We start from the raw sequence: 21,375 nt of genomic DNA on the forward strand, positions 1-21,375 counted from the left end.
GGTAAAAGTCACAAGTAAAATGTGAAGTGGAAAGAAAACACCACCAGAACTGCCAAAACCAGCATCATCTTCTGTATGCTAGACTGTCTCCCACTGACAAATCAAAAGCTAAGAGATTAATATCAGAGTCAAACTGAAGACACAAACAGAGCTATTTAAATAACTAATTGGAATAAACACCGTCTTTTTTACTGTCAGTGATCAGTGGATGAATCCCCAGAATATGAGTAGGTACAGCACATTGCTTTTACATTGTGTTCTTCATTAGTGAGGAAAGAAGGTTTGCTTGGCTTTTTTAATTCTTGAAACACTTCTGTCTCAACTTTAGAAACGGGGCTTCAAAACCTGATGTGATATGCCAAGGATGTACAGAAATCCATTCAGAAAGGGCTCAGTTCTCCTGGGGTGTAGCCTAATGGTCTAGCCTCTAGATACTACTGATACAGCTACTGGTACTTCTAGACACTACTGTATCTTTAACACATTACAGATTATTACGATGCTTTTTCCTCTTATCAAGAAAAAGAGGAGTAAGATAAAGTACATCTATGCATACCGTTCCCTGTACTGAGGAAAGCACCTAAAGACAGGGAAGACTGAGGAAATGCTGAAAAAATTTAGATTACATTTACAAACACGGGCTCCAAAATTGTTAATACGCTTCTTCGAACTTCCGAATGTTTAACAGTTTGCTCACTGAGGTTTTTTTGTTAGTGATAGGCTGTGCCATCATACCAGTGACAGGTACTGGGACAAATTAGCAGTCAGGACAGGGCTGTTTGGCAGTTTGCTGTCCCTTGGGTGCAGCCCTGTCCGGTTGGGGATCTGCCTTCCCACCTGTGGTAGCAGTTGGGTTAGCAGTGTGTCTCTTGTCCTAGATCTTTTCTTTCTCTGTGTTATTCTCATTAGTACAGAAAACAGAGAAGGGAGAAGGTCCTCAGTGCTAGATAGGCATAGCAGCGTGAGGAGGGTGCTGGGGCTGTGGCATGCAGCTGGTGGGTGGGAGGGAGCTGGAGGATGGGAGGAAACAGCCATCATCCTGGCACAGAGGGGATGCTTGAGCCTTTTAACTCAATAAAATTACAAACTGCAAATCCCCCCCAGGGGACTGCACAGTCATTTGCAGGCTTTCTTCATCAGAGGGGCAGAAATGGGGCTCTGTGTGTCAGGGCAGCAGAGATGCCCCCTGTGTCCAGTGAGAGCAGCTGTGGGTAGAGGCTGGATGGCACAGCTCCAGGGATGGCCCCAGCATGTGTCCCACTGCCCAGCCATCCCACAGCATTTGCAGAGTCACCCAGTCAAACCCTGGCAGCCTGACAGCTGCGTGGCCTGCTGTCAAAACATCTCACTGCTGTCAAAACATCGAGCAACAGCAATGCTCCGATGGAGAGAAACATCTCCTCCTTGTCCCTTTCACAAAGAATGCTTAGTACCTTTGCACATGTAATTACTTTACAGCCTCTTGCCATAAGCAGTTAAATGTTTGCTTTTCTGGGGTTAGAAGGGCCAAGAGTTTAAAACTGGTTCTAAGAGTCATACAGGAAGGTGCTTGTCCCTGTGCAGGACTTGTACAGAGCAAAGCAGAACCAAGTGTGATTTGGACAGACTGGATCTTGCAGATGAGGAAACTGAGTCACAGAATAGATCAGCAATGTTAAGTTAAGCTGAATACAATATAGCACCAGTTCTGAGATTTGCAGTATATTAAAAGCATACTCAGCTTCTGAACCGCAGGTATGGTGTAGAAGAAATGCTGCTAGATGATAGCAGGGGCTTTACATACTTGCAGGGATTTTAAAATAACAAAGTAGGAAAGAAGAATTATTTCTTGTAGTTACTGACGTTGTCCTTTCTGTTCAATGGAAATAACATCCCTGCTTCATTCCTTTCCATAGTTAACATCATCATGGATGTCATTGAGCAGCATCTGGTATTAAGATATATAAAATACTGTGAGTCCAAAACCTTGGGTTACAAGCCCAGGTTTGCAAATGGAAGACAGTTTGTTAACTGGGAGGTGGAAGTAGGAGAGTGAGCAAAAAACGGGAACTTCTAACCTCACATGAATATTTTATATGAACCTTAAAGCAAAAAAATGGCATAAGGAACCACATGGCAAAACAAAACAAATCAGTAAATACATCCTAAAGGATAGTACACTTTTATTTATTAAAATATTAAATCATGTTTATGTGATAGAATAATCCAACTGAAAGAAAACCTTATTACTTGCAAATTTGTATATGTGATGCAGCTGCAGGGAGACAGAACTGTTCTTGAGTGACTAGGTATGTTTCTTCTGCTTTCCTCATTTTCTTTTGAGCCTTAATTAGAACCAGATGCTACTTATTTTCCTTTTTTTGTTTGTTTTTGAGCCTGAATGAAGTGTAGTGTTAGCAGTAAACACCGTCTTTGACCTTTTATATGTGTCAACTGCATCTGGCTGAGTCGGAGTTACAAACCAGTAAAATTCCAGCGAAGCAGTGCAAGCTTTGACCCTGCTGCCATGCCCATCAGGAGCTGAGAATCAGCATTACTGCTCCTGGGTCTGCTGCACAGGAGTCATAAAAATCCTAGATTGTGTCTGAGAACCTTGTCCCTGGTATATAACGCTGGAGGCAGACTGGAATGCCGCATACCATGAACACAGCTTACCCTGCCGTAGTCTTAGCATGGTGGGAGTGATTCCTAGTTGCTTGATTGCTATTCAGTTGTAGCGATCTGCAGTCTCCATTTCTTCTTTCTCCTTCTCAGAGCGGCAGTGACTGGTAACCACAGCTTGTAGATGTAAACATTTCTGCTCCAATTTCATGCCTTTACAGTGATATTGACCTCTTAGGTACCACCTCCTGCAGAATGTTTTGTAATTAGATGACAGTGGTCTACATACAAGAGCTTTCTTTCTGAATCAGATCGCAAAGATTGCTATAATATTTATAATTATGTTTTTCAACTACTTTTAAAATATGTTTTCATTCTAAGAAGTGTATCAAATATAGAAATCCATGAATTGCAACTATTGCATAGCAAGGTGTTAGAAATTACTGTTCTGAAAAAGTCATCTGAGGACTATTTATGCCTTATTTGACAAATACTAGGCTTTTTACTCCCACATGTTTTGAGCAAGCACATATTTTACCTAGAACAGAGCATAAAGGAAGGTGTCCAGCAGTTTTCCAGTCATCTTTCTCCCTTTCAACAGGTATGCTGCTGTTGTGCAGTCCCTGGGAGTCAGACTCATTTCTACTATTGCAAATGCTAATAGATTTTTTTTTTATAACAACCACTCTGTGTTAATCCACTGACTTTTGTACCAGTAACTCCTACCCCAGCCGCTGTAGTTCAGAGGAACTGAACCATGTAGGAGCAGGGCTATAAAGTACCAGATACACCAAAGTGTTCTAGTGCCTCAGCTTTTAAGGATGAGTGAACCTGTAGGACTGAAATGCCTTGCACTGCTAAATTTAATTGGAGCACACAAGGTGCAATGCTGGAGAGCACCACAGAACTTAGTTTCCTGTGAAGGGACTCTAGTTCCCACGCTCTGACTTCTCTCCATGACGCAAACCACGATGCTTGAGTTAAGACTAGTGAGTGAGGTCCAAAGATCTCTTTTAATCCAAATTAAAATGCTAATATAAGTGCAGCTGGTAGTGTGGACAGAGATCCAGGAACTGCAGGAGCAGCCTTGCCTTTAAGCTGCCATCTCAGAGATGCTCTTTTCCCCTCAGGACATCTTGTTCCCTGGTCAGACGCAGGGAGGTTTCAACCTCCTTCCCTTTGGGTTACAGACTCCTTTGCAGCCTGCTGACATAATTGAGCAAGCTCTATTGGGCTCAGACAGCACCATCCCAAGACCAAACTTCCCAAACCACGTGTGAGTGCCTCCCTCCGTGCCTCACCTCAACATCAATGCAACCATGAGGTCCCCAGCCATCCCCATGGGTGGAAACACTTTTCGATTGTGAGATGAGCCTCTGCCACACACTGAAACTGGTCTGTCTTACACAGAGCTAATGCCAAAACATGCATTTTACACAACTGCCTGAATGGGACGGGGCATGCAGCCTGTCACTGGGTTTTCCTTGAGGTCAACCATGAGAGTAGGCAGTCACACTGTCATTGTAGTTGGAGATAGCAAACCCCAGCCCCAGCCCCAGGGGGTACAGTAACATTGGTACATTTAATTTTCTAATGCAAACCAGTTGTTTCCCCACTTGGTTCATTTAGAGCTACTTCTAGATTTTTAAGATTTCTGACTGGTAGTTTTCAGAAGTCTTATGTGACTATTTCAGCAACCTCAAAGGGAAAGTAGGAAGAACTGACTTTCTCTCCCTTCCCCAGTCCTGGAGAAATTGAGAAGTTTTCTTATGTATGGGTAAGTGCATCCCACTCAAAGTTCTGTATAGTTGACAAAAATCCACTCTTTGTCTAATACGTAGCAAAGTGGTATCAAATCCATGGAATGATGAAAGTAAGCCATGGAAATGTAATCTTTAATGAATAATCAATTTATCCCCAAAATGCAGTCTGAGAGTGGCCAAAATTATTTCCTACTTTTTGTTAAGTATGGTCCTTAATTTTAATTTTTAAAACTGGTGAAAAATATTTAGAGGACAAAACCTGTAATTGCAAGCATTTCTTCAAGTGTTTCAGCTTTTTCTTTCAGAATGCATTTTCATCTTACAGCAGAAAATGCTTGGGTTTTTTTTATTTAAAGAAAAAAAGGAGCAAAGTCAAAATCCTAAATACTTCTATTATTAAACAGTCATACAGTTCTGTTTACTTGGCTTGCTGACTGCTCCATCATGTATGACACAGGAGATGAGATCCAAGTCTGGGACCACTTTTCCCCTAGCATTTGATTTTTGTGGATCTGTGAAGTTCTACTGCCCAGGCCTAAAAAAAGAGTTGTTTTCACCTGTGTTGTAATTAATTAGATGTAGCGTAATTAAATAGTAGACTCAAGTGAATTTGATAAGGCAGGACTGGCCTTTCCTGAATTCGAGTCCAACTCATTCAAATGTCTGGGTGGGCTATGAAAGTAACATGTGTACCCCACCCCATCCACACAAATGGCTATATTTTTTTGACCTGAAAACATGACAAGCATCTTAGATGAATAAATCAATTTTATTTAAATAAAATTACAGGCATATCTTGTCTATTATAAAGTACCATATAGTTTTTGAAAAGCACCAATATTTAACAATAACTTAAATTTTCTTGAGAGCAGCGACCTTTTTCTGAGTGGCATTTGTAAACTTGTCAAGCTTCCTTCCACTCATTCAACTCAAGCAAAATCTGTTGCTACTGAAACTGAAAGACTGTACCTTTTTCACTGTAATAGGTACCTTACTGTTCCTGGGCATCTCTTCTGAACAATGCTTGAGAAGAATGGGTCAGGTGTTCTGCGCAGCAACCTCGCCCCTCCCCCCAGCCCGAAACAGGGTGTTTCTTTCCATTGTGGCACCAAAAATACATCAGGCACAAAACCCCACTATGACACTCACTCTGCATGGATTGTAAATATTAAAAATTAAATTCAAGAGACTATTGTTTCTTTGAGGCTTAAGGATCTGCTTTTCCTTACATTTCTTCAAGCTTAATGATACAATGCCACCTTCTCTTCCACAAAAAGAGTGTTTCTGTAAGAAGCCTGCCCTGCAGTTCTGTGTCACAGACTGCATTAGCCTCCAGACTGGGCTTCTTTAAAGGCATCTTTGCTAAGCATGGTTACACCAGAACCAGCAGTTGTGTCTGATGGGCTTATTCGTCCAGTTCTCTGATTGTTTACAGGAGATTCACAGCATGGAGACAGAGGGAGATACGGGTGCTACCTCTCAGCAGGTGAGCCCTGTTCAGGTTTTCTCCCATGAAAATGCACAGACCTGCAGCCACTGCTGGATGTAGGTAAGAACAGAGGCAGAGTCACAGTCACCAGGTTGAGGTGGTCACAGGAAGAACCACAGCAGGTAGCCGCTCTTCTGGCCATCACATTCGAGTGCTGGCACTTTTTGTTTATGAAATGCAGGTTTTTCAAAAGGATAGTTTGTTAAGCAACCTTTATGTTCACAGCTCTCTCAGGTTATTGAATCCCATGAGGCTCACTTCTTCAACTGATTTTGGCTTATCCAGATGGACTTCTGTAATAATCCCCAAGTTCTCTTTGATACATAACCATTGTCTTCACTGCTCAGCACTGCAGAAGCTTTATGTCCCAGTCATGCTAATAGGAAAAAAGTCTGCCCTTTAAAAAAGTCCCAACAATTCAGATACAAGAGCGATGTGGCACAATTAAGATAAGGTTATAGCTGGGTGTAGTGACCTGCTAACCTATGTATCCCTGCTGCAGTCAACAGGCAAGCTCCTCAGCAAAGCCATGGATCTTCCTTGTGACTTATGCCAACAGAAAATCTGATTTTAATGGAACCACAGTAATGAAACTCAAGTCTTAGATTTGCAGACCAGAGTAAATACAAATTAATTCAGAGTTTACAGTGAGACCACTGTAAAGCTGAGACACAGAGCTACAAAAATGCCATACCAAAACCTAGCTCACAAGGAAGTCCTGAGACAGGTTTCATTAATGTTTGCTAAAATCTCCAAGACCCTTCAGAGAAAGGCACTGAAGAAGGGCAAACAATTATTAAGAAAAAGCAATGATCTTTGGCAAGCAATCTGCAGCTTCCCATTTTACATTTGTAAATGCAGAAATGTACATTAGGCAACTATTTTTGCTTTCCAAAGTAGATTCATCTGGATAATCTGACACCTGGTTACAAGTATCATTTCACAATATTTGGCAAAGATCTAAAATAATTTTTTTAACTACCAACTGAAGTCTTCTAAGAAGACATATGAAATCTCTGCCAGTTTATCATGCTTTTCTTCCTGCTTAGGTTATTCATTTAGTTAAAAGATACAGCACCTTAATAAATGTACGCTATTAAATATATTTATCAAGAAAACCAGTGAAGAAACGTGCGTTGTTCCTGCCTTTGAGAAGTAAAGTACTTTCTGAAGATCTCTTTCAGAGAGATGGACTGGTGCCTCAGAAGTCTGCCTCTTAGGGGAAGTATGCTTATATACAGCATCATTTTCTGATGTCTTTTGCCACGTGTCAGTTATTTCTGTTTTGTTGAGGTTGAAGAACATCCCAAGCGACACTGAGTGCTGGGGAGTGCACCCTGCTTTTCACCAAATCAAGACTTCAGTTTTGGTGGAGAAAATAAATGCAATTATAAACAATATTTTTTTTAATTCACTTACTGCTGTGGAGCTACTATGAAGGCAACATCTGCCCTCCCACAGTTCACCATGCAGCACTGTGCAGGCTGCCCAGCACTTGCAAGGGCAGGACAGAGAAAAGGATGTAAATCTGTCTCATCCTGCCCACAGATCAGCATTACCTGCTCCTGACCCAGGTGCTGGGTCCAGTTGGAGGTCTGCTATGAACCCTGCAGAAATCCAACAAATTTCACCAAAGGAAAGGAGGTAACTGTGGGAAAGCAACTGGCTTTGCGTCTGAGCACTGCCCAACTGGACACCTCTCATCATATCTGGAAAAGAAGTTGCTCCAGGCACTGAGGAGATGCAGAGACACTTGGCTGCCTTTCAAAGTCAAATGATAGCAGGGAGTCAGGACTATCTAGGCATGTGACTGAATAACTGCAATGGCTTTTGATCGTCATATACCTGTTTGGTCCTCCTACCAAGCTTGGTAGTATCTCTGTTGGAGGGGACATACCACATGCTTTTCAAAGAAATGCTGAATGGGTTTGTGAGTAGTTCTTTCCATTTAGCATAAAGTCACAAGCAGAGACAGGAATGTGTTATACAAGAGAGCTGTAATACTCTGATTTTTTTATCTTGTTCTACTTTTTTCCCAGTCTGTGCATTTATTTATGCAGTTACTTGCAGGGCAACAAATGCACTTATTTGGACACCCTAACTATGGAAACTTAACAATCTATTCAGCAGCAGCTGGATAATTTTTTGCTTAGGTTTTAACGAGGCAAATACACAGACTTCATCATGCCACCTCATCCAGCCCTAGTCTGTCTAATATTAGTCTGGTTTTCTCTGAAACATGTGATAGGCAAGGTACTAGTGCAACCACCACAAATTGATACCAAGCTTACCCTCTGCAAATAAAGACGTAACTGTGTAAATGTAGACAGTACTTGGGGGTGATATTTGCATAGCAAGTTGTAGTAAAGAATGAATAAGATGGCAAACAAATCTAGAAATGAGGTATCAATTAGCCTAATTATCCTAAGTAGGTGAACTAGTCAAGCCATATTCATACTAAATTTCATCTTCTGACTCCTGATCTCGTTCAGATGTTTTCAGTAATCCCATTTCCATGGACTGGGACTGTTTGACCTTTGAACAAACCACCCTGGAAACAACAACAAAAAAACCATCACACATTTTAGAAATCAAATAGCAACTGAAAGGCTCATCTGGCCATTTTTATATGGTAAAATAACTGTGTAACTCTTGCATCTCATCAGGGAGCAAGGGTGTCTGATTTATGAAGACTTGTAGCAGGCCACTGTGGAAGACATTGTAAAGAGGAGATAGTAATTTCAAGCATTATCAATGATAGTGATTTCAATTATTTTGATTTAACCACAGGCCTTGATTGTAGATACCTGTATTTTAGCATGAGTGACTGCTATACAACACAAGCATGTACTGTGACATTAGTATGTGCTGCCTGTAATGATAGCACCTGTATGTACCACTTGTAAGATCTTGTTCCTGTGGTCACATCTAAGAGCCTACATCTTAAGCAAACCTCAGTGTACCATCTAGAAAGTTCAATTTTGTGCAGGCACAAGACCAATAGCTGTGTCCACTTGGAAGAATATAAAGCTGTGAAGAAGAGTGAGTCTGGCCAAGCTCCACACAGAGGGGAGCTTTGCACAGCATGCTGTGACCAACATGGGGAGCCTCGTCTGATGCTGGAGCAGCTGCTGTATCCAGAATCAGAGGGGATGTAAGACTGCTGTCACCCTCTTTATAGTGGCCATCCTTTACACAACAAATCAGTTAACCAGACTTGAGTGTCAGTGCTTTTTTGACTGAGATCCAGAAAGACATGGCACTTCCTTGGTGCAAATCAAGACTGCAAGAACTACATATAGCCAAAGCATGATTAATAAGGCTGTTAGGATGGTAGGCGTAAAGCGAGTGGTGAGAAGTATGTTTAGGATAATGAAGGCAAAGGCTTTGTAAGGTCTTGCAGGCAGAAGGTGATCACACATGACTCATTTTTACAACCAAGTTAACACTGCAGTTGAAATTCCATTAGAATTAGCACTGGGCAGCAAGGCAAAAGGCCTAACTTTAGAAATTAGGAGATGAAATTGGCTAATGAAAAAGAAATCAGGTCTGACCACAGGAAATGCCTATCAATGAAATCTGTCCAAAGTGAAAGTCTTCAAAGTTAAGTCATGAAGACTGCTGACTAAACCACTTAGAATTAGAAGAGATGAGCACTGGGAGAGTTGTAGGAAAAAGAAGTCTCTCCTACTTCTAATGTTATATGCACTTACAAATGTGGAAGACTATCAAATAGAGCTAATTTTATGTGAGAAGCATTATGCTGTCAGAGCTGTACTTTATGAATGTTTTTTCCCTTCCTACTGAAGCAATAAGTCATGTTGTCTTCATTGATTAGCAGTATCTATTTTTATTTTACCTTATAAGACAATTAATTACTTTAAAAGTGAAATCTTTTGAGTTGATGGTGAAACCTTTCTGAAATAAAGCCCTTGGTAGACTAAATAGACAGGTCCCCAAAGTTTCAGTGTTGCAGGTAACTTACCAGCTGACAATTGTGTAATTCACTGCAAGTATAAGAAAAGCAAAGGCATAATGCCAGCAATAGCACATGGTCAGGAACATCATATTAGTATGATCTGTCTGATTCCACTCTGGGCTCCCATTTGGAGGATAAAGCACAAAGCCGATCTGTAATAAAATAAAAGATACTTAGCAAACATTCAATGTGTATCCTATGTCATATCATGTTTTATGCTACTCATCACAAGGCAGATATTTTGTTTTCTTATAGTGGTGATTATTTCCATGGTTATTATTAACACAATTTTGCACCCACACTCAGATGTGATGGATCATTTTACACAGTTCTGTGCTGAAATGCCTTTGAAGATGCAGAACCATTCCCAGAGACCCTCTGCTCTTGCCTGGAGAATTAAGGACCATGCCTAACAAGTCCAGCAACAATCACGATTACACACTGTAAGGAAAGAGGGTGATCCCCAGCCATGTATGGTCTGAACTGCAAACATGTCACCAAACAGAAAATCTGCCTGGTCATTTGCACTGACTCACTTCTTCCCAACAGCGTCTGGGGATATGTTACATGGTTCAGAAGATGAATAATAAATTAATAAATAAAGTTGAGCCATAAGTTTTTTTCTTCTGGGCCATGCAGGAAAAAGGTCAGGTTTTGAAATTAAGTAAAAATGGAACTTTCTCACCCAAGGCTGTAAGTTTATGTGAAATACACAGCTGTTTTGTTTATTCAGAGCTGGGAAAGATCAAATTAATATTAATGCATAAGTTGGGAATTTAGTAATCCTGTGGCTACACAGGGGTCTGCATGACGAGCACCAGTCCTCTGTACTGCCTTACAATCTTCAAAGTCATCACTCAGCAGTTTAGCTGAGAATTTTGGAGCTGGGAAGAGGAGGAGAGGAAAGAGGAAGGAGGGAGTGGATTTTGCATTTCCATGCAGAGAATTCAGTGAATGAGAGTGTTGATGATGCAGAAAGAAAGTCCCTTTACCTTTTACAAATTTGTAATGCTGCAGCCAGTATGTGGTTTTCAGTCACACATATGGTTGAAGTCTGATGCAAGTATGAAAAAAGCCACACTTAAATATCTCGTATTTTTAGTTCTTCATTTTTTTAACTTTGAAACAAAAAGTACATTGTCTCCAGAGCTGAGGAAATAACTTGTTCTAACATTAGACTAGGCAGACAACAGAGAATAAATGTTTGCCTCTAATTCTTTTTATATAAAGCTTAAATCACTAAATAAAAGTTTACAAGCAAGAAAATAAAGCACCAAGTGCTGCAGCATAAGATACTTAAGGTCACTTATAGAAAAATACTGCCATTTTGGAGGTCTGTCTGGTTGCCAGAGCAAGCATTTAAATATTTGATTTGGTGCTGAGTGTCCAGTTCTCCTAAGGAACAGCAAACATTTTTATTCATTGTGTCTGGCCAGCATATAAAAAAAGGAAAGCCAGTCTAGACATGCTGGAAAGAAAAATCACTGGAGTGACCTCAGTTCTCCACTATAAGATGAAACACACATCAGCACTAGCATTCCTATTTCTTTGTTACAAGATCACAGCAGTTCATTAAACTCGTCTTGACAGCAGTGGAAGGGTCGCTCTCAAATATCTATTAATTGGATAGAATCACAAGTAATTGAGGGTATAGAGGATACATTCTGAAGAGTCCTTTTGGGAGCCACATCCCTGAAATATCAGATTTTTTGCCATTACTACTTCTGCTCAGTTTCCAGAGCACTGGAAAAGCAGGAGGCTTTACGTCACCCAGTGTCTTAATGGAGATCAGGAGCTTAAATACCTTTTGAACCTGGCAGCATCAATGAGTGCTTTGCAGAGTCCAGTACTCTGCTGGACATCGACTCACTGCTCCAGCAGCTGACCATGGAGACTGTCTTCATAAGGAACAACATATACTGCCAGGCTCTAAAATCACTGCCATTTGACAGGTGAATTTGGAACAGGATGTTACAGGGATCAGAGGGAATGGTCAATGGCTGTAGCAAGGGAGAGCTCTAGGAAACCACCTTGGATTTTTTATTGGTTCAGATAAATAGTACTAGTAGTAAAATGGCTGCTTCTTCTTCTGTAAAATGGATATGACAAATACTTTTATCTCTCTAAAGGGACATTAGGAGTGCACTGTTTTCCAAGCCCTTTGAGATCTAAGTGTAACACACCTGCAAAGGGGTAAATGACTAATATTGGTGAAGGAAGAAATCCTTAAAGCAGAAAAGTCAAAAAAGTGACCTACCTGCCAGAACCAGCTGCCCTGTAATATGCAGAGGCTTGTACGGAGCATCTCTAGCACAATACTGCCACGGAAGAAAACTTCCAGAAATATGCAAACAGCAGCTCCAAAGATAGCAAATAGCAATAGCTGATGAACATGCACATCCAGCATGGCTCTCCCATGAAGATGGTAGCAAAAGAGAAAACCTGGAATTAATTAAGTGATCAGTTTGATATTTTCTTTCCTTTTAATCTCCCCTTATCTGCTTTTGAAAACAGCGAACCTTGGCATTTACGCCAAATTCACCTTCTCAGCTAAACTGAGAGCAGTTTTTTAGAACTGATGCCTGCGTACTCTGTACTTCCACTCCTGAGCTCAGATAGGGAAATTTCATGGAACGCTGAAACTGTCGCCTTTTATTTAAAACAAGCTAACAAAAAATCTCATTCCTGTCTCTGCAGTGTAACGAGGGATGCTATGAGATACTCTGTGCACACAGAAAATGTAAATTGAGTGTGTCGCCAGTGCAATTCCAGCATGCAATTGCTGTGCAGGTAAATGCACTCACACTGGCTTTAGCCAACAACTTGCATACTAAGTTAGTACAAAGGTTGAAGGCCATGCTTGAGCTACTGAGCACTTACCCAAAACAGGCTCATGCTGCTATTCTCATAACATTTCTGTTGCTATCTGAGCTAGTTTGGAAAGCACAGATACACCTCTATAATGTGTACACATTTGTAGCTGTACACTTGTACAAAGCTTCTGGGATGCAATGCAGACAAACCCTCAGCAGTTTGAGGAGGGCCAAGACTGATCAACGCCCAGCTCCCATGGAGCTCATTCTCTAAGGCTGATGTGAGAATCCCAGACCAAAGGCTGATACCTCACTGCAAGTTTCACACAGACCTCTGCAAGGAGAGGTAAACTCACCTTCAATGAACACTGCTAAGGATAGCATCATCCTGTCCATGGCCACTGGCAATGCGTTGGTCCCATGAGCCACGATGTCAACCAACCCTGAAATGCCATAGAAAAGGTACATGGTGGCGTGCTGCCAGTTCATCAAGTGGTCCCAGTGCTTTTCCTCATAATTATACAACTTCAGATGAGGTCCATCAGGAACAAACTGCTCAGCTACCATTCCTGTGCATGAAATAAAAGGCATAACTCTTTGTACTGGTGCTTAAGGTATAGACTGATGATACAAACTATAGAGGCAACAATATATCCCCATGCAGCTTAACACCAGTTAATTTAGGGGTTAGTCTGGCTTTCTGAGGAGTGCTCTGTGTGACTGCTATGTTTTGATCCCTTCTTCCCAGTCCAGCTATTCCCAGTAGCTTTTTATGTGTTGTCCAAACTCAAATGAAAATGTAGAGAGAATTCAAAGAGATTAACTTTTACATAAATTTTCAAGAAAATAGGAAGTGGGTGGAGAAGAGATTAAATAAGTTGCTTTGTTAAGGGAAAGACCACTGAGTAATTTCAAGCATGTATTAAGCCTCACATAATACAGAGAGGAGAAAGCCAGAGGAAATCAGGCTTCAGCTCCACTCCTGGTGGGACTACTTGCATCTTACAATTTCTAGCAGTGGAAATGGAGATGGCTATTCTGTGCTGCTTTTTTATTTTTTAAACAATTGCTATTGTAGTAGTTCTCTGACAGAATTTTCCAGCTGCCTCTCCCAGTGGTTCAAACATGCGTTTAACACATTCTGATGTCCCCAAAAGAAAGATTTTCTATTTCAGTACTGTGCAGTATGCAGGATGGCAGAGTTCAAACTCTTAATTCAAAGGAGATTTTTCCTGTAAGCCATAAAAGGAAATCCCTCCACCATGCAGAGTTAGTAAAGGTCCTATGAGAATATATACTGAGTTAGTGTCTGAATTGCTGCTCCACCACCTCCCTTACCTTGGTTCCTTGGTGTCTTACTAGCTAGCTGCAGTACTCCAGAAAGGATGAGAGCTGCTTTGAGTTACTTTATATGATCAGTGAAGTTTGGGAAGGGTTTAAAATACGTTGTTCTTTTAAGATTTTAAAGGTAATAATATTGTTTCTAAACTATGGGATGGCATCCTGCTGTATAAGTAGTTGAAATTACAATATATTAAAATAATAGCTTTTTGTTTCAGGGTGAAAATAAAAACTACTACATAAGTGTTCTATCTGCCCAACTACATCTAGTCACTGACTGGGAAAATTGTAGGAAAGGTGTCTCCACTCAAACTTCAGAATGAACGCTATTATTTAGGTTTTAATAACTTTTAAAGGCCTATCAGACTATATACTCTTTGCACAAAAACAATTTAGTGCTGATGTATCTTAACTGATACAGAGGAAGGAAAAGCATGAGGAAGATTTTTGCACAACTTATAGGTACACATTGATTAGACAACAGGCAACTCTGAGCATCTAAAGAAGAGTAGATAGAATCTAAAAATATAAAAATACTGAAAATTAAGATTCTTTCAACTTGTGACCCATATATGCTGAGTTCCCCTAGTTCCCTGTTAGTTAATTTACTTACTCTATAAAGGTAAATTGCTAATATATAGCATGCTGGAGTGTAAGCAAGAATTAGGGACTTCCAGTTGGCTGTGATTTTGCATCCAGGTCAGTCCACAACAGAAGAAGAAACATGATCCCAGTTTTGCCACAGTCTTGTAGCTATAAGATCTGAAGTTCAGTCTTTTTCTTTCTTTGTGAATATTTTTACTTTTGAATTACATTAATGAAGAAGCATCTGCATTTATACATTTTATCAATAATGTCTCAGTGGAGACAACTGACATCTGAGATGGCTGGATTCAAAATAGAAAAGCAATGCTCCCAGGGCCTGGTCCTCCCAGTCTCCATATGAGAGTTCCTTGCCTAAATATCTTATCTCCGTCCCTGAAGTAGTGAACAGCACATAAACACTTAGATGGACCTGCTGTGAAGTAGTCACTAGACCTTAAAGAAGCTCCAGTAGAGCACTATGAATGGAAACTGTTACAGCTGTTGTGTGTAATTAATAGCAGTAGCCCCACTAGTTTGCAGATTCATGGTGTTTTAAGGACAAAATATCAAAACAGAATAAGATACATTGTATCAGAAAACAAAATTGGAAAAAAAAAGTGTTAAGAAGCACAGCCTTTTTGTTGTCTGCCCCAAGTCCTCCTTACTTACCAATCAAGGCAAACACAGCTTTGATTATCCCCTCGACAAACTCCAGGCGTTGAAATCCTGCTCTGGAACCAAGATAGCAAATGTTCTTGTTTTTTCGACAGGCATACTTCAGTGAATACTTCACTGACCACCACAAGCCAAAAAGAAGGAAAAAGCTTCCAGGGAGGGCATGCCCTTTGAAATTGCCCATGGTTTTCTGCCAGGTGATACCTGAGGATGCAACAAATGAAGATCAATTATTGGAATAGTAGGAGAAATCTGTGGGTCATAATTTTAAAGTAACTCCCTGCATGGATCAAAAGGGTGTCATTGAATTAAGCACTCATACTTTATTTAACAATAAATTTGTATATTTTTCTTCCCTAGCTGTTCAAAACACCCAGCCAGTCTCCCCAGTTTCATAGCTTTGCAGAACGAGATTAAGTGCCCCAACAGCAGAGCAGCTGTTGGAAAGTTGAGAGGAAAAAAAAGCCACTCTGTCATGCTATTGAAGTTACACTAGCAAAAGAGACAATATGAATATTCACAAATTTGTTCTTCCACCTTTTATGTTTATTTACTCCACAAACAGAAATCAAGACAATACCTGACTGAAAGAAAACCTGATGGATAACTATCCACTAATAAACTGTGGTTTGCATTTCAATCCAGACATCTCGTTATGATTTACAAACATCAAGGCATTCTCAGTATTTGTTGGGTGAATTGTGCACCCACAACTAGATACATGTTATTCCCATCAAGTACCCCGAGTGATAAGGTTATTAGTTGATCAGTGTTATACAGTCATTTAGAACCACAGAATATTAGGAGTTGGAAGGGACCTTGAAAGATCATCCAGTCCAACCCCTCTGCCAGAGCAGGATCACCTAGACTAGATCACACAGGAATGCGTCCAGGAGGGTTTTGAATGTCTCCAGAGAAGGAGACTCCACAACCTCTCTGGGCAGCCTGGTCCAGTGCTCTGTCACCCTCACAGTAAAAAAGCTTTTCCTTATGTTCAGACTGAACTTCCTATGCTCCAGCTTGCTCCCATTGCCCCTTGTCCTGTCACTGGCTGTCACTGAGAAGAGCCTGGCTCCTTCCTCCTGACACTCGCCCTTTACAAATTTATAGACATTAATGAGGTCACCCCTCAGTCTCCTCTTCTCCAAGCTAAAGAGACCAAGCTCCAAGCCTAGCAATTCTGTTCATCATCCCAGCTTTTAGGAGACTTAGTTCTAATAGCTTCTTCATTAAAAATGACAGTTATAACATTAGCTTGCAATTTTTCTTCCAGTTCTTATAAACTGAGGTGTTGTGCATTGTGATCCAGAGGCATACTAAATCTTTGCACAGACAACTTGTAATCAAGAATAACCACTTTCTGTTATTGTCATTGCTGCCTTAAAAATCTGATTGCCACACTACACTGGAGCCATCTGGTTATGAATAGAACATGGAGGTTCTGGAAAGTTTTTCTTTCCAGTAAGTATTTCCTATGGTCAGCTCTGCATAAGAAGTTTTAAACTGTGGCTTGTGGGCCATGGAGTACTTGCAGATGGTTCACGTAATGCTGTCTAGTCACGTAGCATGAGCCTTCCTATTTCTGGAGGCTAAGCTTCACTGAAAGCATTCTTTTTTTTCTTTTTTTTTTTTTAAGAAGAGAAACTTTTCCATACACAGGTCTTAAGCTGCCATAAGAGTATTACCCAATTGCATGAGGAGCAGTGACTTATATAGCCGCAAAAGAGAAGGTGAAAGAAATATAACTGTTCATGCACAGCATGAAGCAGGCTGTGATTTAAACAGAGTTGCTGAAGAGTGTCCTGTCTTGGCTGCCTAGCCCCTCCTCTTCAAGAGCTGATCTCTCCCACTGTAAAGGCTGCAAAAGAGGAGGGGTGAACTTGAGAAGCTTTCCCTGGATAAAACTGCCCTTAGCTAATTTCTAGAGAAGTCTTACTGAATTACAAGGAAAGGGAAACATGACACCAGTTACCAAAATAAGCCAATTTCTGGTTGTGTCTTCACAGGTATTGCCAGTGCTGGCATTTGCGTATCAAGGCCTGGAAGGAAAGCCTGCCGAGATGGCTGCACCGAGCCCAGCAAAGGCTCCCAGGGAGCCATGGGGCAGCCAAAGGGGGAATAAGGGATGTGTTTATGTATTCTTTTGAAAGGTAAAGGACTCCATTTGGGATTTCTGCTTCTGCATGCAAAATGTCTCCTGTCAAGAAGAAAAGCAGGGATGCTATATCCAGAGCTGTTGCTGGGGGGCTTTGCTTCACCTGGTGAAGATCAGAGTGGCAAAAGCCATGATGAAGAGCGAGCAGTGGCAGATCTGGCAGGTAGTACTCAGCACAGGCACCCCGGCCACCAGGATGGTGGTGACCACCTCCATCTATGTTCACAAAATGCTGAATTAAGCTCTAAGCTCCCTTGGGCTGAGCATATGTTAGTGGTGCTGAATCAGACTGCTTGAGAGCTGAACATCACCAATCCTAGCCCAGGATGGGCTGGGCAGGGCAGAGAGAGAAGGTGGCAGCCAAGGGGCTGAGGGTGGGAAGAGCCTTCCTCTGCCTCCTCTACCTCCTGTGCCTCCAACTACCATCCTTAAAGTCCCTCTGGGTTGATGCCTGTGTGTTTTATTTCCTAGTGGGGAAAGCATTGCTCACTCTCAAGCATCCTACATTTCAGTTGGGCTCTCAGTGGTACGGTTGGGAGGCTCAGCCTCACAGGTTAGGCCCAACTCTCACACTGTCCTGGAAGGGGTACCTTATTTCAGGACATCTTAAGTTCAAAGAGTCTGATGAGCTGGTGCACTACTGTCAATACTTGCTGCACCATCATTGGCCTCCAAAAAGGGGAATACTAACGGAAGCTGAATTTTTAGACAGTTGCCTGAATATTGCTTAAACTTTGAAATGCTTCTTATGCTTTGAAAGCCTTAATATCTGGTTCTTCTGAAACCTGTGGGTCTGAAAGGCTTTGTTGTCTCTTCAGATATATTATTTTTGTTTCATTTTTTGAGTGAAAGGAAAAGGGGCGGAGTGGACAGAGGCCTTTCCTCACCATATATCTGATCTCATTGAACACCATTCACCAGAAAGACTTTATTCATTAGCTATTTTGTTATTTATCACAGGCACATAGCACTCCAAATGGAAAGATTTACCCTATACCACACATCAAAGTGAGATACCAGATTAAAAAGGTAAATTAGGAGACTACAGCTGGAGTAAGAGTCAAATGCAGAACAGTGTGTTAATGCCGTTTGTAGTGCATGGTATACAAAACTTCAAAAGTAATTCTACATATGTAAATTCACACCTGGGTTATCTAGAGCTCTAAACACTGCAGGATTTTTCTGCCCTTAACCTGGGCAATCCATCAAGATACTCTGTTTAAAACTATTTTTTGCCTTTCAAAACAAGGAAAAAGAAGAAAATAAAAAAGACTGATACAGCAGCTACTGCTGCATATCCAATATAAACAAAACAGAACTAGAAAAGTTGATTTTTTGTTTGTCATGGTTTAGGGCTGGGCTGGCCACTAAGCAATACAGTCATGTGTTACTAGCTTTAGAGTGTGTAGAGTTCCGTTTGAGTTCATCCAAAGATGTTGGGGATTATTTGTAGGATTTCTCTAGAGACACATCAGATCTACCAGCTAGCTGTTGTGGCATATCTTTGGTACACTGAATTTCAACACAGCTGGCTTCAGGAGGGAGTTATGTGAATTATACTTTAAATCTTTAGTAAACTTGAAAACAGAGCTTGCCTTAAACAGATTAAACTTCCCAACTCATGCATTTTCTCCTATCAAGCCTCAGAGTTTATTTCGATGAAGCTAGAAGTCCGCTGCCATCACCCACAGTTTTGATGTGACTGAGAAGTCTTGTCTGCAAGTAAGACAGGTGGTATCCCATGATCTGGGGGCTTAGTATGACACTGAGGACATGACAAGGATAAGCTGAGCCTCCCCTGCAGGAAGATCACTGTGGGATCAGGAGGCGGATCTGGGAGGTGTGAGGCAGAGGTGCAACAGGAGGTGAAGGAAGAGGACAAGATGGCAGGCTGTTGACTTTCTGTGCTGCACTTTGGTGTTCCCTGGTGCTGCATGGGACAAAGCAGCTCCTGTCAGCTCTTCTGCATGCCTGGGCACCCAGCCAGCTTTGGTATCTCAGAAGTTATTTATTGGATAACAATGGATAATAAAGTGTGATATAGAATCATAGAATGTGTTGAGTTGGAAGGGACCTTAAGGTCATCCAGTCGAACCCCCCTGCAGTGAGCAGGGACATCTTTAACTAGATCAGGTTGATCAGAGCCCCATCAGGCCTGACTTTGAATGTCTCCAGGTATGGGACCTCCACCACCTCTCTGGGCAACCTGTTCCAGTGATCTACCACCTTTATAGTGAAGAACTTCTTCCTAATGTCTAATCTATATTTACCCCACTCTAGTTTAAAAGTATTGCCCCTTGCCACTACTTGCTTTTGTAAACACTCCCTCCTCAGCTTTCTAGTAACCCCCCTTCAGGTACTGGAAGGCTGCTATAAGGTCTCCCTGCAGCCTTCTCTTCTCCAGGCTGAACAATCCCAACTCTCTCACTCAGTCTTCATAGGAGAGGTGCTCCAGTCCTTGGATAATTTTTGTGGCCCTCCTCTGGACCCACTCCAACAGGTCCATGTCCTTCTTGTGTTGAGGGCTCCAGAACTGGATGCAGTACTCCAGGTGGGGTCTGAGCAGAGCAAAGTAGAGGGACAGAATCACCTCTCTTGCTCTGCTGGCCACACTTCTTTTGATGCAGCCCAGGATGTGGTTGGCCTTCTGGACTGCGAGTATGCATTGTTGGCTCATGTCCAGCTTTTCCCCCACCAGTACCCCCAAGTCCTTTTCTGCAGGGCTGCTCTCTATCATATCATCCCCAGGCCTGTGCTGATAATGAGGATTGCCCCTTCTCAGGTGCAGGACCCTGCACTTGGCCTTGTTGAATTTCATGACGTTCACCTGGGCCCACTTCTCCAGCTTGTGCAGGCCCCTCTAGATGACATCCCAGCCCTCTGGCTTGTTGACTGCACCACTCAACTTGGTGTCATCTGTGAACTTGCTGAGGGTGCCCTTGATCCCACTGTCTGTATCACTGATAAAGATATTAAACAGCACAGGTCCCAGTATGGACCTCTGAGGGACACCACTTGTCACCCATTTCCACCTGGACATTGAGCCACTGACCACTGCCCTCTGGATGTGACCATCCAGCCAATTCCTGATTCACTGAACAGTCCACCCATCAAATCCATACCTCTCCAACTAAGAGAAAAGGATGTAGTGGGGGACCATGTCAAAGGCCTTGCAGAAGTCCAGATAGATGACATCCATAGCTCTTCCTTTGTCCACTGATGCAGTCACTCCATTGTAGAAAGCCACTAGGTTGGTCAGACAGGACTTGCACCTAATAAAGCCATGCTGGCTGTCTCGAATCACCTCCCTGTCCTCCATGTGGCTCAGCATAGCTTCTAGGAGGATCTGTGCCATGATCTTCCCAGGCACAGAGGTGAGGCTGAGAGGTCGGTAGTTCCCAGGGTCCTCCTTTCTACCCTTCTTAAATATGGGTGTGATGTTTTCCTTCTTCCAGCCATCAGGGACTTCACCTGACTGCCATGACTTTTCAAATATCATGGAGAGTGGTTTGGCAATGATATCAGCTAATTCCTTCAGGATTCTGGGATGCATCTCATTAGGTCCCATGGACTTGTGTATGTTCAGGTTCCTCAGATGGTCACAAACCTTATCTTCACTTACAGTGGGCAGGACTTTTTCTCCCTGGTCCCTGTCTTGTGGGCCATCAACTTGAGAGCTGTGAGGAGAGAGGTTGCCAGTGAAGACTGAGGCAAAAAAGTTGCTGAGAACCTCAGCCTTCTCCTTGTCTGTTGTTACTAGTTTGCCACTGTTGCCCATACTTAATAAATCTGAGGGGTTTTTTTTACAGAGTCTTATCCCATAAGCTAGCAGACAAATCACTGAAGGTCTGATGTTGCAAGATGTGCAAATCCCAGACTCTCTTTTATCCTCAGAGGCTTCGAAGCCAGGGTGCTGACAGAGCCACAGCCATGATCTCAGCAGCAAACCTCCCTTGCTACCCATCACCTTCCCT

General features: G+C 41.9%; 1 protein-coding gene across 1 annotated transcript; it reads right to left on the minus strand.

Moving 5' to 3' along the window:
* Positions 1-7,996: 7,996 nt before the first annotated feature.
* TMEM45A (transmembrane protein 45A) lies at positions 7,997-15,444 on the minus strand. Its single transcript, XM_010194758.1, has 5 exons — positions 15,241-15,444; positions 13,002-13,214; positions 12,090-12,274; positions 9,839-9,984; positions 7,997-8,404 (listed from the first exon to the last, which is right to left on the minus strand). Exons 1-5 carry the CDS (start codon positions 15,428-15,430, stop codon positions 8,311-8,313), a joined length of 828 nt encoding a protein of 275 aa, XP_010193060.1. The 5' UTR covers positions 15,431-15,444; the 3' UTR covers positions 7,997-8,310.
* Between the last annotated feature and the right edge of the window lie 5,931 nt (positions 15,445-21,375).

Source organism: Mesitornis unicolor, unplaced genomic scaffold, assembly GCF_000695765.1.
Source record: "Mesitornis unicolor isolate BGI_N332 unplaced genomic scaffold, ASM69576v1 scaffold10841, whole genome shotgun sequence".
In the NCBI taxonomy this organism is placed as follows: domain Eukaryota; kingdom Metazoa; phylum Chordata; class Aves; order Mesitornithiformes; family Mesitornithidae; genus Mesitornis; species Mesitornis unicolor.